This window comes from Perca flavescens, chromosome 10, assembly GCF_004354835.1.
Source record: "Perca flavescens isolate YP-PL-M2 chromosome 10, PFLA_1.0, whole genome shotgun sequence".
NCBI lineage: Eukaryota > Metazoa > Chordata > Actinopteri > Perciformes > Percidae > Perca > Perca flavescens.
The window spans coordinates 259,768-275,915 of NC_041340.1; the positions used below are offsets into that span (position 1 = coordinate 259,768).

General features: G+C 39.5%; 1 protein-coding gene across 1 annotated transcript; it reads left to right on the plus strand.

The window, feature by feature from the left end:
• The first annotated feature begins 1,458 nt into the window (after window positions 1-1,458).
• Window positions 1,459-9,975, plus strand: LOC114563394 (microfibril-associated glycoprotein 4). The gene is made up of 6 exons (XM_028590254.1): window positions 1,459-1,539; window positions 5,012-5,167; window positions 7,228-7,266; window positions 7,404-7,500; window positions 7,570-7,737; window positions 8,974-9,975. Exons 1-6 carry the CDS (start codon window positions 1,534-1,536, stop codon window positions 9,225-9,227), a joined length of 720 nt encoding a protein of 239 aa, XP_028446055.1. The 5' UTR covers window positions 1,459-1,533; the 3' UTR covers window positions 9,228-9,975.
• The last annotated feature ends 6,173 nt before the right edge of the window (window positions 9,976-16,148 follow it).

Genomic DNA, 16,148 nt, shown 5'->3' on the forward strand with positions numbered 1-16,148 from the left:
GGTAATCGAGCAGCAGAAAGAGAGTTTGAAATGAGGGAGAAACTTGTGAGGGAGACTGGAGAAAAGGTGACTCTTACTGCAATGAAGAAAACAAAGAAAGCTAATCGGCTAATCGGCTAATCGAGGGCTGAAAGATGTCCGGAGGGGCTCGTTCACGGTGCAGCTTCGTCTCCACGCCTTTTAATACCTCCATGCTCCACGCCCTGCTAGCTAGTTGTTCTGGGTGTTATTGTGTAGTTCAATAACTGTTAATGTGTTACGGTAACATACCGGACACCTACCGTATTCAGCCTTTTTTTGCAGACTTTGAGACTCCCCCCAGAACCAGAGAGTTTTCCTATTCAGGCCTGTGAAACAGGCTGTTGTGAGTCGGTTGTGTAGTGGCCTACTTGTAAAAATGTAATCATTGATTTGTTAAACTCTATAATGGCTATAATTTGCTGACTTTTTAACGGCTTTATGTCGACAAAACTGTAAGCCAGAATGCTGTATAGGACCTGCAATAATACAGTCAAAGATATTTGCGTTTTCGATTCAATAAAAGCATGTCAATAAACTATACACGTCTGGCCCTTGATGTCATTCTCATTTTCCAGTGTGGCCCTTAGTGAAATTCAGTTCGACACCCCTGCCTTAAAGATGCCCTGCCATACAAACCGTTTTTCCTTGCATTTTTTGAGATCTGTCAGGTCCATATGTGTTATGTGGTGAATGTGAAAATGAACTGCTACCTCCTCTGTCAGCTCTAAGCAGAGAAATCAGACCAATCACAAAAGCTGGTCAGTCTGACATCATACTGCCTGAGCTCATTACTATTCATGAGCTTGCCCAGTTGGGCTGGGTAAAGGATTCTGACAGCCAGGCTCTAATTGGCTAGCTGTTAGCCAATCAGACTCAAACAGCTTAGCTCGTTGAATATTAATGAGAACTGGCATAAATCGAGCTGAGTCTTCCTGCAGGCTTTCTATACCACGCTAGAATGGCTTGAAACAAGGTAACCATGGTTACAGAGTCCATGGTAGACCTTCAGACATCACCACAAAGTCATGAAATACATATAGCAGGATACCTTTAAAGGGTAACGTTGTTTTTCCAACCTGGACCCTATTTTCCTGTTTTGTATCTAAGTGACTGATAGGAACAACAATCTTTGTAATTGGTCCAGTATTTGTCGGGCGAAGTACTGATTTAAGTACATTTGTATATAGTTTTAGTGAAAGGATCACATTAACTAATACCTGTGTTTGTGTGAGTGTTGAGTCTGATCTGAGTTTGTTTACTGGCTCAGATCCACAGTTCAGCTGTTATCTAACTGATTAAATCACTCTAACTCTCAGTGTTGTGTAATCCAAACATGTTTACTGTTGTGTCATCGTGAAACAGCAGTTATTCAGTAATGTATTAATATTAAGAATACAAATAAGAGGGAGAGACACCATGGGACAGTAGAGATATCAGAGACATCAAAGACAACAGAGCATCCCAACACACTGACATCAGGATCTTCATCTCCAGTTCAGCTGAAATCTCACCATGAAGGTAAGGTTTTAACTTTATATATCTGATGGTTTGTCTAATTGTTATCAGTAGTTTCAGTATGTTAACAGGTTATGCACAGGCACATTTTAATCTTTTGTGGCCCCAGAATTTGGACAGGGAAAGCAAAAGTCTTCATCTTGCTTTACGGAGTATTCTAGCTCTGCATGAGAGCGAGATTAACTGGACTGGAGGAACTGAACTGCTTCTTGTCGCAAACTGAGTAGGGATTATATGTAGAGATGCACCGATTACAACTTTGTAGGCCGATTCCGAGTTAGGCTAGCCGATACCGATTTTAGCCGATTCCGGTAATATATTTTCTAACCACTTTACAGCACACACACACACATATGTATTTTCTATCTTTTCTTTAATAGAACATGTGTTGACCAGATAATGGATCACTATAAAATAGAACTATATAAATTACATCCACACACATCTAAAGAGCAACATTAGAACCATTTCCAAAGTTTACTAGGGGGGCCAAGGAGGGGCCAGTGTTTAACCAAAGGAGCACATAAAAAAATAGCAACAAATGATATTTAAAGATTATGAACTTTATTTTACATTAAAATCATATAAACATTTATTTTGTACAAGCGTTAGTGCAGGTGCAAGAGACGTAGGGCAATAAAAAATGAAAAATGGCTACATGCATAGAAATATGTAGAGTCCATCATGACAGAATACTCAAGCCATGGATGAAGATTAGACCAGTTTGGCCTGAAGCTCTGTCTCCTGTCCCCCATCAAAATGGTTGGCAATATATTCAAGTTGGGCTGTACTGGTACATCATTCTTGGACTTGCTGTTATCTGTAGAAAGATGGACAGTAAACATAGGGCACAACTTCAACATGTATTTACTTATGCATGTATATCTGCATTTATTTCAAAATGTAGGCCAAGTATTTACTTAAAAAAAAAAAAGAAATCGAGCCATATTGACACTAAAAATAATTTACAGCAGAAAGCACCATTTTCAGGACACACAGCAGGCCTACGATTAAATTGTAATTGCACTGCTTTGCAAATAGTAAAAACCTTCATCACAAACCTGATGGTGCAGTACTTGATCCACATGGATCCACTTGCTGTCCCTCTGGCTGTTCCTCTCTCTGTCCCTGTATGTTTGCATCTTTCTCACCCTCTTCTTCACCCTCCTCGCCCTCCTCTTCACCCTCCTCACCCTCTGGAATCTCCCTCTCTGTGTCAGAGCCCTCCCTTTCATCACATGCCCTCTCTCCAACTTCCCCAGACTCATGGCTCTCCCTCTTCCTGCTCCTCAACACCTTCATTTGTTTGCTCTCACTGCTGTTTTCTCACTTTTTTGGTTTACTCACGACCTCCGAATACTCTCCCACCCCACCTGTATTCAATTTCTCAATGTAATAGTTTTATGTCATTTTTCAACAGCTGCCCTCTTCACATAATACGGACGACAGTGCACTTCATTCACCTACCTCTGGCCCCTCTCTTCTTTATTATCTAGTTTCCAACTCCCAACTGTCAATGAAATATCTGATATTGTCCAAAAATCAAAATCATCCACCTGCCAGCTTGATCCCCTGCCCACCCACCTAGTTAAAACCTGTCTACCCTTCCTCTCTTCCTTCATAACTAACATCATCCACTCCTCTCTGATTTCTGCTCATGTTTCTTCCTCTATCAAAACTGCTGCTATCACCCCTGTACTTAAGAAACCTGGTGCAAATCCCAACACCCTAAATAATTATAGACCAATCTCCAACCTGCCATTTATCTCAAAAATCCTAGAGAAAACTGTTGCTGCACAGGTCCATAATCATCTCATTAACAATAACCCCTGTGAACAGTTTCAATCTGGTTTTTACCCTCTTCATAGCACAGAAACAGCACTAATCAGTGATACCAATGAGCTACTGATGCCTGCTGACTCAGGATTTCTCACCATACTCACCCTCCTTGATTTGACTGCTGCCTTTGATACAATTTCTCACAATATCCTCTTGGACCGTCTAGCCTCCATTGGTGTCATCAATACATCACTCAAGTGGTTCTCATCCTACCTCTCTTTGTACTCTTTGTTTGTACAACTTAAACATGTTCAATCACAACCCTCCCCAGTTACCAGTGGTGTTCCCCAGGGCTCAGTCCTGGGGCCCCTCCTTTCCTTTTTATTTTCAGGAAATACAATATTCAATTTCACTGCTATGCGGATGACACCCAGCTCTACTTGTCCACCAAACCCACTCCCATGCTCCCTCTTTCTTCCCTGTCTGACTTGTTTAGACAAAGTTAAAACCTGGTTCACTTATAACCTTCTCAAATTTAACAGTAGCAAAACAGAAATTCTCCTTGTTGGCTCCAAATCCACCCTAGCAAGATGTCCTAATTTTTCACTCTCCATCGACAATTCCAAAGTCCCCTCTTCCACTCATGTCAAGAGCCTCGGTGTCATCCTCGATAGCACACTTTGTTTTGAAAAACACATCAATAATCTCATCCGGTCTGCTTACTTTCACTTACGCACCATACACTGTCACATGACTTACACCCAATAATACTGCTACTCTCATCCACGCTCTAGTCACTTCCCGTATTGATTATTGTAACTCCCTCCTCTTTAGTTTACCCTACAAGTCCATCCATAAACTCCAATTGGTCCAAAACTCAGCTGCCCGTATTATCACGAGAACCCCAACAAATGAACACGTTAATCCACTCATTAAACAACTGCACTGGCTCCCTGTCCAATACTGTACTGACTTTAAAGGTCCCATGGCATGAAAATGTCCCTTTATGAGGTTTTTTAACATTAATATGCATTCCTCCAGCCTGCCTATGGTCCCCCAGTGGTAAGAAATGGTGATAGGTGTAAACCGAGCCCTGGGTATCCTGCTCTGCCTTTGAGAAAATGAAAGCTCAGATGGACCAATCAGGAATCTTCTCCTTATGAGGTCATAACTCCCCTTTTTTTGCTTTGCCCACACAGAGAATTTGGCTCCCCCATGAGAGAGAGACATCATGGCTTTCAAACGAGCAAAGTGGCAGTTGGTCAAGACCACACCCCCACCCTGCACCTTGCCCCCCCCTCTCTCCTCCTCAATAGCTCCCACATGATACACTCTCCATCAAAATAATGGATTGATTGCGATATTTTAATTTTTCTATTTCAATCTTTTAAATGTTGGTTTTAATTATATTTGCCTTTTTAACTGTAAGGTGACCTTGAGTGCTATGAAAGGCGCCCATAAATAGAATGTATTATTATTATTATTATTATTATTATTATTATTATACCAATGCAGGGGGAGAACCCAGTGGAAAAACCCACATAGAGTACGATGTCAGCACTGTTTGTTTTCAAATCCGCACGAACCAAAATGAGAATGCGTCGGCGACAGCAGAGTCTCCTTGATCCTGCTGCAGAGGCCAAAGTCAGAAACGTGTTCTTGATCAAACTCAATGAGAACATCTCTTCTGTTGCAGCTGGTTTCGTTTGTCCTCGTCCTGCTGGCTCCACTGTTGAGCAGCTGCCAGCAGCTCTTTCTGCCGTTTGACTGCAGTGACATTTACCACAATTACAACAGCCAACCCAATGGAGTGTACACCATCTATCCCATCGTAGCCACATCTGCTGTCCAGGTACACTTCATCCTCTCTAGGACGCAGGTTGAACTTCAGATAATAATAATGTGAAGAGTTACAAGTTCTGACTGATGCTTCTGATACAACAGAATAGGGCTAGATTAAAAAAAAATTATTTCCCCAATCAAATCAATCTTTATTTAAAGGTCCCATGGCATGAACATTTCACTTTATGATCTATTGTCCCCCAGTGGCTAGAAATGGTGATAGGTGTAAACCGAGCCCTGGGTATCCTGCTCTGCCTTTGAGAAAATGAAAGCTCAGATGGACCAATCAGGAATCTTCTCCTTATGAGGTCATAAGGGGAAAGGTTACCTCCCCTTTCTCTGCTTTACCCGCCCAGATAATTTGGCCCACCCATGAGAGAGAGAGACAGCCGAGACATCATGGCTTTCAAACGAGCAAAGTGGCAGTTGGTCAAGGCCACACCCCACCCTCCACCTTGGCCCCCCTCCCTCTCTCCTCCTCAATAGCTACAGACACAGAAATGGCACATCCTAAGGAAAGCTCATTGTGGGACTGGCTCTAGTGGCTGGAATTCTGCACCAAGGCTGAATTTCAGGAAAGAGACTTCAGATACAGTATTAGGGGACCACTAAGGTCTATATAAAAGACACTTCAGATACAGTATTAGAGGACCACTAAGGTCTATATAAAAGAGACTTCAGATACAGTATTAGGGGACCACTAAGGTCTATATAAAAGAGACTTCAGATACAGTATTAGGGGACCACTAAGGTCTATATAAAAGAGACTTCAGATACAGTATTAGAGGACCACTAAGGTCTATATAAAAGAGACTTCAGATACAGTATTAGGGGACCACTAAGGTCTATATAAAAGAGACTTCAGATACAGTATTAGGGGACCACTAAGGTCTATATAAAAGAGACTTCAGATACAGTATTAGGGGACCACTAAGGTCTATATAAAAGAGACTTCAGATACAGTATTAGGGGACCACTAAGGTCTATATAAAAGAGACTTCAGATACAGTATTAGGGACCACTAAGGTCTATATAAAAGAGACTTCAGATATACAGTATTAGGGGACCACTAAGGTCTATATAAAAGAGACTTCAGATACAGTATTAGGGGACCACTAAGGTCTATATAAAAGAGACTTCAGATACAGTATTAGGGGACCACTAAGGTCTATATAAAAGAGACTTCAGATACAGTATTAGGGGACCACTAAGGTCTATATAAAAGAGACTTCAGATACAGTATTAGGGGACCACTAAGGTCTATATAAAAGAGACTTCAGATACAGTATTAGGGGACCACTAAGGTCTATATAAAAGAGACTTCAGATACAGTATTAGGGGACCACTAAGGTCTATATAAAAGAGACTTCAGATACAGTATTAGGGGACCACTAAGGTCTATATAAAAGAGACTTCAGATACAGTATTAGGGGACCACTAAGGTCTATATAAAAGAGACTTCAGATACAGTATTAGGGGACCACTAAGGCCTATATAAAAGAGACTTCAGATACAGTATTAAGGGACCACTAAGGCCTATATAAAAGAGACTTCAGATACAGTATTAGGGGACCACTAAGGTCTATATAAAAGAGACTTCAGATACAGTATTAAGGGACCACTAAGGTCTATATAAAAGAGACTTCAGATACAGTATTAGGGGACCACTAAGGTCTATATAAAAGAGACTTCAGATACAGTATTAGGGGACCACTAAGGTCTATATAAAAGAGACTTCAGATACAGTATTAGGGGACCACTAAGGTCTATATAAAAGAGACTTCAGATACAGTATTAGGGGACCACTAAGGCCTATATAAAAGAGACTTCAGATACAGTATTAGGGGACCACTAAGGTCTATATAAAAGAGACTTCAGATACAGTATTAGGGGACCACTAAGGCCTATATAAAAGAGACTTCAGATACAGTATTAGGGGACCACTAAGGTCTATATAAAGAGACTTCAGATACAGTATTAGGGGACCACTAAGGTCTATATAAAAGAGACTTCAGATACAGTATTAGAGGACACAATCACATTAACTAATAACTGTGTTTGTGTGTGTAGGTGTACTGTGACATGATTTCAGAAGGAGGACGGTGGACAGTGAGTATTTTAAATGAAGTCAATACTTCCTGCAGTTTCTTTACAATAAATCACATTCCAGTAAAAACGTTGGTGTTTGGAAACATGAGCTGTCAGATATCTTGTGTGTTGAGCTAGTTAACCCCCCCCCCTCCCAGGTGATCCAGAGGAGGATGGACGGCACGGTGAACTTCTACAGGGGCTGGGATCAATACAAGACCGGCTTTGGGAACCCAGCTGGAGAGTACTGGCTCGGTGAGAAATTAAACCAAACTAACAGTCATGTCTTCATGAAACTGTTTCTAAATGTTTGATTGTTTTCAGGTCTCGAGTCTGTCTTCCAACTGACTCAGAGGAAAAGGTACGAGCTGCTGGTCGACATGGAGGACTTTGAAGGAAACAAAACGTTCGCTCGTTACTTCTCATTCTTCATCGACCCAGAAATCTACGGATACAAACTGCATGTTTCTGGATTCACTGATGGAGGAGCAGGTGAGGCTTCCACATTAAGGACGAGAATTTCAGCAATTAATTAGACTTAGACTTCTCTTTATTGATCCCTTTGGGATGACTCCCGCAAGGAAATTAGATTTCCAGCAGCAGATTTTAGCATCTTACAAAACACTCTTTAAATAGAAAAAAAGATAGAAAAAATACAGTATAAGAATAACAATAAACTTTTAGCTAAATATTTTTACAAAAATAAACAAACAGTAAAACAACAATAAACTACAGATAAATAAAGATAGATATATAGGTATATAGGACTGTGTATGGTATTGTGTTATTATACAGTTAATAAATAAATGACATTTAGCATAAATTAGCAGTTGAGAGCAGTTAGTGTCCAGGTATGTATGTGAGTAGATTATTAATAATTTATTGCACAGTGTTCTGTTCTGTCCTCTTTACCCTATATTTAATGTTAAGGAGGGTGACATTGGTTCATGCTACATACTTGTCCCTAAACAACTAAACACAGAGTTAAACAAGTTGCTGAGAAATCAACTCAGTCCTCTGTTTACATTTCATGAATCACATGGATTCATATTATAATCTAATTCTGTTAATGAAGAAATTTAAGAGCAAACTAACTTTGTCAATGATTTGAGTGTTCCTCTGAGACAGACAGGCAGAACAGGGTTCTCTATGCCCCGGTGACTGACTGACAGGCTGGAGGTTGTAAGGCAACTTTATGGTTCTATACAGGCAGCATATTTCAGTAAAAAAGCTTTACATAAAACAATAAAAATAAATGTAAACAGTCATGAAAGATAAATATTAAAAAGGCTAAAATAGAATGAGTTACAGTGTAGTTAAGAAATAAATAAATATTTGATTTAATAGGTTGTAGGGACGGGAGAGGGAAGGGTTTATTCTGTGTGGAGTGTAAAATGTTTTTAATAAATAACAAAATGTTCAGAGTAAATAGCATGAATATCTTTTGAATTATTTTTACAATTGAAATGTTTATTCTATTACGGATTGAGGGAAAGGTGTTTTAGCTGACTCAATCTGTAGCTTTATTGATTTAATTAAATATATATACCATAATAGCCATTAAACATCCAGTATTGTTAGTTCAGTAGTTGTATTATTTAATTATACTTACTGTAGGTAGAGAAGTAGACTGTGGTTATACTGGGCAAACAAATACACTTTAAAAATGTATATCATTGTTAGTTGAATCATAATGTTGTGATTATACATATAGTTGTGTTTCTGTAGGAGACGCCTTGACTTTTCACAACGGAATGAAGTTCACCACCTTCGACAGAGACCAGGACTCTGATACGAGGAACTGTGCCAGACAATACCTGGGGGCCTTCTGGTACAACGACTGTCACCATGCAAATCCAAACGGTGTTTATCGTTGGGGGGCTGACAGCTCTCTCTCTGCTGTTGGAGTGGAGTGGTTACAATGGAAAGGTCATAACTACTCCCTGAAGACCATCAGCATGAAGATCCGTCCTGTGCTGTAGTTCTCCAGGACCAACGTACAGCAGAATATCAGCTCATCTCTTCTCATCTCTTTCTCTTTCTCTCATTAAGCATTTCATCTCAGAACAGGTCTTATTTTCCTGACACTGAGCACCAACACAAGAAAACCAACTGATGTCTGTAAATCTTGTTACCGTCTGTGATGGTTTAAATCAGTCGCAGCTCGCTGCAACGTGGAAGAAAAGTCAGATGTGTCTCCAGTTGGGCGGCTGCAGCAGGAAAGTAGGGCCCATAATCTTTAAATGGAAACACATATATAGTCTGATCGGTGGTGTTAATCACTGCATGAACTGATAACACAAGTCTAAAAGAGAGAAAGAAGTAAAGAAAATGAAAAGTATAAAAGATCTTTGCAGTTCAGGACAGCCAGTTGATGTTTGGTGGAGGTTTAAAACTCTAACGTGAATCTTTATCTGCTGTATGGTGACAATAAATAAGAAGCTGAGCATTAAGACGATCTGATGTCTTCACTTTGTCTCCTGAGTCTTTCTGTCTGGACTCTCTAATGGAAGATGGACTCATGATGTGTCTTAAATCAGTTACAACTCTGGTGTTTCGTAGCAGCTGAACAAAAAGCAACAGATGGAGCAGGACATCACACAACAGCACCGACTGTTAAATAATACTAATAACATTGCTGACATTACTAAAAATATAATATAGCATTAGTAAAACTATTAATGAAAGTATACTGGCCAAACTACTGAAGTATTACTGCAAATAATTGCATTAAGTTTGTTAAATATGACTGAAAAATCATTAAAATATTGCTGAACATATAACGGTTAAACTGCTAATGAAAATAAAAATATTTCACAAATAAATCTTTTGAGAATTGAAGCATTTGGAATAAATGAACAGCTTTGCTCCTTCAGAGAATTGATATAGACACACACACATACACAACACACGCACACACACACACACACACACACACACACACACACACACACACACACACACACACACACACACACACACACACACACACACACACACACACACACACACACACACACACACATACACAAACACACGCACACACACACACACACACACACGCACACACACATACACAAACACACGCACAGACATACGCACACACACACACGCACAAACACAAACACACACATACACAACACACACATGCACAAAACACACACACATACACACACACACACACACACACACACACACACACACACACACACACACACACAACATGGTCTCACGGCAGTTCGTGAAATGGTCACGTTATTTTTAATCTATTGATTCGTGTACAACAACACGTTAATCTTGTTTTTTTTTCGTGGTGGCCAGCATGAAATGGGAACCATCTACACGGAGGTTGGGTTTATCTGAAGGTGATCATTGGAGCGCTCCTCAGAAGGAGGGTCTCTCTGTTGGATGATATCCAAGTGAAGTTCAAATCAACCTTGTTTATGGCTTTGATCATATTTGTAGAGATGGGTAAGGAGAAGGCCACGTAAATAAGTTTGGATAAGCTGGCCATTTTGGATAATAAGACTCTCCCAAATATTGTGATATCTCTCTGCAGCCACCTATTTAAGATTAATTTACACTTGTCTATATTGATCCATATATTAATTTTGTCTGAAGTTATCTCATCCCAGGAAATGACAATTCCCAAATATTTAACTTGTGACTTGACCTTTATGTTATACCGAGGCTGCAAGGGATAATCATGTAATGTTAAAATTTAACTTGTATCTAAACTCAGTTGTAAGCCTGAAGCTCTTGAAAACTGGTTGATAGTTTGTAAGGCTAAGGGAATTAGATTTTCATTCTTTAAATATAAAGTTGTGTTGTCAGCCAATTGACTTATGGTAATGTATCTGTCATTCACAACTAACCCTTCAATGCAACTATTCTGAATCAAAATGGACATTTCTCTTTCTCTCTCTCTCTACCTCTCTCTCTCTCTGTCTGTCTGTCTCTCTCTCTCTACCTCTCTCTCTCTCTCGTTCCTGTCTGGTTTTAGAGAGACCTCTGCTGGACTCAGTAAGGTATTACCAGGTAAGCATCTCTTACTGCTGATGGTTCAGAAATCATACTAAATATATTTAAACAATAATATAACATAAACAAACAGTAAATACAGACACAAACAACACATGAAGTGATCTCCCCTGTTTAATATCAATTAATATGAACATGTCCTTCAATATCACACATTCTCTAAATATAAGAAGGATCAGAAGAATATAAACAATATAAGTACAAATATATACACACAGTATGTAATAACGAAAAAATAAAAATAAGAATAAGATAAAATAAAATAAGTAAAGTAAGTCGGACCATTACTGACGGTTACATGTTCTTCTTCATGGGACTCTACGCTGGGCAGGGAGACGACATTTTGTTTTCTGACGGCTGGAGAAAGGAAATCAGCTCGAGCTGTTTGATCAGGTCATCAGCAACATGTACTGATCTATCTTCCATGTGTCATGACCTGGCTCAAATGTATGACAAAAGGTGGAGAATACGCATGTTTGCTCAATTACATCAAATTAATTTAAATAAACAAAGGTAAATGTGCAATCAGTTCATCAGTAATGCGTGTAGTGTATGGATGTGTGTAGATGTAATGTTAGAACGCAAAAGCAACTAAACCCAAAATCCAAAGACACCAAGCAACCTTGAGGAGGGAGAGAGGCAGAGTGACTGCCCAGGCACTCCTATTTATGGACATGTGAGCAATCAGTTCATCCAGCTGTCAATCATCAGTCCTTATTCACCAATCCCCAGATCCCAGCAACCAAAGGGGTGGTGATGGTGCAGTGGATATGACACAGGCCTTTGTGGTTCGATTCCCACTGTGATACATCAACCATCTGTGTCCCTGAGCAAGACAGTTAACTCCTAGTTGCTTCAGAGGCGTGCAACCTCTGATATAGATAGCAATTGTAAGTTGCTTTGGATGAAAGCGTCAGCTAAATGACATGTAATGTTAATAGGTGTTAAGGCCTAGGAGAAGTCACAATATTCTGTTTCTCTTCTTAATTTCCAGGTGTCCATGTTTCTCTCACTTTAAACAGAAACAGCAAAAATTAATTAAAAAGGACACATGTTGGTTTATTTAAGCTTTATTAATACACAATCTGGATTAAAGTACTAAAGCACTAGAGCAGGGGTCACCAACCTTTTTGAAACTGAGAGCTACTTTATGGGTATTGAGTCATACGAAGGGCTACCAGTTTGATACACTCTTCTGAAATAACAAATTTGCTCAGTTTGCCTTTAGTTATATATTATTATTAATGATTAATTATACTCATCTATGTGAAGACACTGATCATGTTAATGATTTCTCACAATAATTATCAACAATGACTTAACAAGGTGGGAAACAGATAATATCAATATCTAAGTTTCATTTTTAGAACAGGCCTGAGGGCTACTCATGTGGTCCTTGGGGGCTACCTGGTGCCCGCGGGCACCGCGTTGGTGACCCCTGCACTAGAGTATTTCCATTTATGTTACTCTGTACTTGTACCGCAGTGTAACAAAGATAGGATCAAGTTTGGTGTCAAAATAGTCCATCAGTCAGCTTTAAAGCTAAAGTCAGCTTTAACCTGTTGGATGCCATCAAACAGGGTTTTCATCTGGACTTGGTCCATGATTTGGTGATGTGCCTCCGGCGTTATCAGGACAAATCAGTTGGAAAGAAGAAGGCCTAGCCTCAGGAATAGACGTACTTAAACACATTGGCCCTCATTTATCAAAAGTGCGTACACCAAATTTCCAGCGTACACCCAAAACCACGGTGACTTTGAGATTTATCAATATGGACGTTGGCGTACGGCATGCTCAAATCCTACGCCAGCTCAGGAGGTGGTGTACATGTACGCACGTTTCCTAACACCACAAAACGCACTGACAAACTAAAAGAAGACCTCTATGCGCCGGTCTGCAACATTGTTTTAGCCTGGGGGGGTTCTGCACAACATCGCGCAGGAAGACACGGTGCCATAAATGTAGCGATGGAGCCAGATGAGCCGATGCCCAGAGAGCAGTGTCCAGAACAGCCCCAACTGGGGGCTATACGAAGGAGACAGGATATTATTCCTCACTTTTAAAAGGTAGCCTATAGTGTTATGTTTGGCAATGATATTCAATACAGGAAACATGACGATGCACAACATTTTTATTTATTCTTCAGGTTTTTGTTTCTCTTTCAAGTGAATGATTTATTTCTGCCATTGACCAAGTTATTTTGGCTTGTTTTTCCAGCCCCTCTACTGTCAGGAGACAGGGTCCAGCACGGGGGGGCGGAGGACACGCGCTCTCCCTCAGCTGTTGCCTCGTTCCAACTCACGGAAAAAAACACGAGTAAAATAAAAGACACTAGATAAACTCCGCTACCGTGTGTTTATTTAAATATAAGTACACCTACATATGTAGGCCTAAGAGATTGCAATAGAAGCCTGTATATTACTCTTAGGACTATAGAAAAATGTGTCGATGTATAAATGAAATAGGCTAAACTTCAGCTGGAGTCCGATTTACCACGGCAACACTATTGACCACATCAGTGATCTCCTTCCATTCCGCATTCTTTCTCCAGCCTTTAATACCAGTTTTCAGGCTGCCAAATAGTTCACACTTTAATGCTAATGAACCGGAGATATCAGGGTTTCAATCTCCACCTCTGAAAAGTGCCGCTTCTCAGCCGGATTACGTCTCGCCATGTCGTGAATTGTAGGGACGAGGCCTCAAAACCCAGAATATATTGGGGCGTGTTATTCTAATGACGATCGTTTTCAGCCGCGGCATTTAACAAGTAAAGTTTTGTTTTCACCTTCCAGAGATTTGAAGAATGTCAAAAAGCAAACTTAAAGTTTTCAACTTTACCAGCTCTGGGAGAGAATTTAATTTATTTAAGATATGTAGAAATGGAGAAAATGCCCTCAGATCTCACATAAACATTATGAAACTGTTGATATAATAATCTTTTTCTCCCCTGTGATTCCATGTTTCTTTCACTTTAAACATCATAAAGAATAAATGAATAAAAAGGGACACATGTTGGTTTTTTAAGCTTTATTTATACAGGATATTTATTAGAGTATTAAAGCACTCGAGTATTTCCATTTATGTTACTCTGTACTTGTACTGCAGTACAAAGAAAAGTATGAAAACAATGAGAAAGAATAAGAAATTAAAACCTTAAAGCAGATAATGAGAGAAATCAAACGTGATGAGAGGAACAAGGCTCTTATGTAGAAACGTGGCATAAAATCACTAATAGCAACAGCACTTATATATATATATATAGAGCACAATATAAATCATAATATAAAAACATAATATAAAAACATCATAGTCTTATATCAAAGACCAAGCAAAACACTTTAGCACACCACACCAAAGAAAAATACATTATAAAAACACTCACATCATGAGAGTCACTTAAACTAGGGAGAAGATGGCCCTAAGAAAGGCCAGATCAGACTATTACTCATTAATACATACTCACTAATAGAAGAAAACAAGAACAACCCAAGGTTTCTTTTCAGCAGGCCTTGGGCAGCTGTAGCCAGGCTGACAGATAGCCACAGCTCTACTGAGCCATCTATTCCTCTAGCTCTGAGTAGTGATGACTTCATGAGCTTCTTTAATGATAAAATTACAATTAGAGATAAAATTCATCACCTTTTGCCCTCAACTTCTAATGGTTCACCTTTAAATGCAGAGTCGCTAGAAATAACGACTAGTCTCAACATATACTTAGACTGCTTTTATCCTATAGACCTTCAACAATTAATGTTAAAGATATCCTCAGCTAAGCCATCTACCTGTCTCTTAGACCCCATCCCAACGAGATTACTCAAAGAAGCGTTACCCGTGGTATACACTTCATTACTAGATATGATCAATATGTCTTTATTAACAGGTTATGTATCGCAGTCATTTAAAGTAGCTGTAACCCACCCTCGATCCTGAGATCTTAGCAAACTATAGACTTATATCTAACCTTCCCTTTCTATCCAAGATCCTTGAGAAAGTAGTTGCTAATCAGTTATGTGATTTTCTACATAGCAACAGTTTATTTGATGACTTTCAATCAGGATTTAGAAAGCATCATAGCACAGTGACGGCACTGGTGAAAACGACCTTTTAACAACGGACTTGTCTCCATTCTTGTTTTACTAAATCTTAGTGCTGCATTTGACACTATTGACCATTCAATCCTGTTACAGAGATTGGAAAACTTGGTTGGCATTAAAGGAATCGCACTAAGCTGGTTTAAGTCCTATTTCTCTGAACGATCCCAATTTGTTAATGTTAATGATAAACCCTCCAAGCACGCTAAAGTTAGCCATGGGGTTCCTCAAGGCTCAGTGCTTGGACCTATTCTATTCTCCTTATATATGCTTCCTCTAGGCAATATTAATAGGAAACACTCAATTAACTTTCACTGTTATGCGGATGACATCCAATTATACTTGTCAATCAAACCAGACGAAACCAGTCAGCTAGCTAAATTTCAAGCGTGCATTAAAGATATAAAATCCTGGATGACCTATAATTTTCTGATGTTAAACTCTAACAAAACTGAAGTTATTGTACTGGGACCTAAACACCTCAGAACCTCATTATCTAAAGACATAGCTACTCTGGATGGTATTGCCCTGGCCTCCAGCACTACTGTCAGAAATTTAGGAGTTATTTTTGATCAGGATATATCCTTTAATGTCCATCTAAAACAAACCTCAAGAACAGCCTTTTTTCATCTTCGTAACATTGCCAAAATTAGGAATATCCTGTCTCAAAACGATGCTGAAAAACTAGTCCATGCATTCGTTATGTCCAGGCTGGACTATTGTAATTCCCACTGTCAGGTTGCTCAAATAAGTCCCTTAAGACTCTCCAGC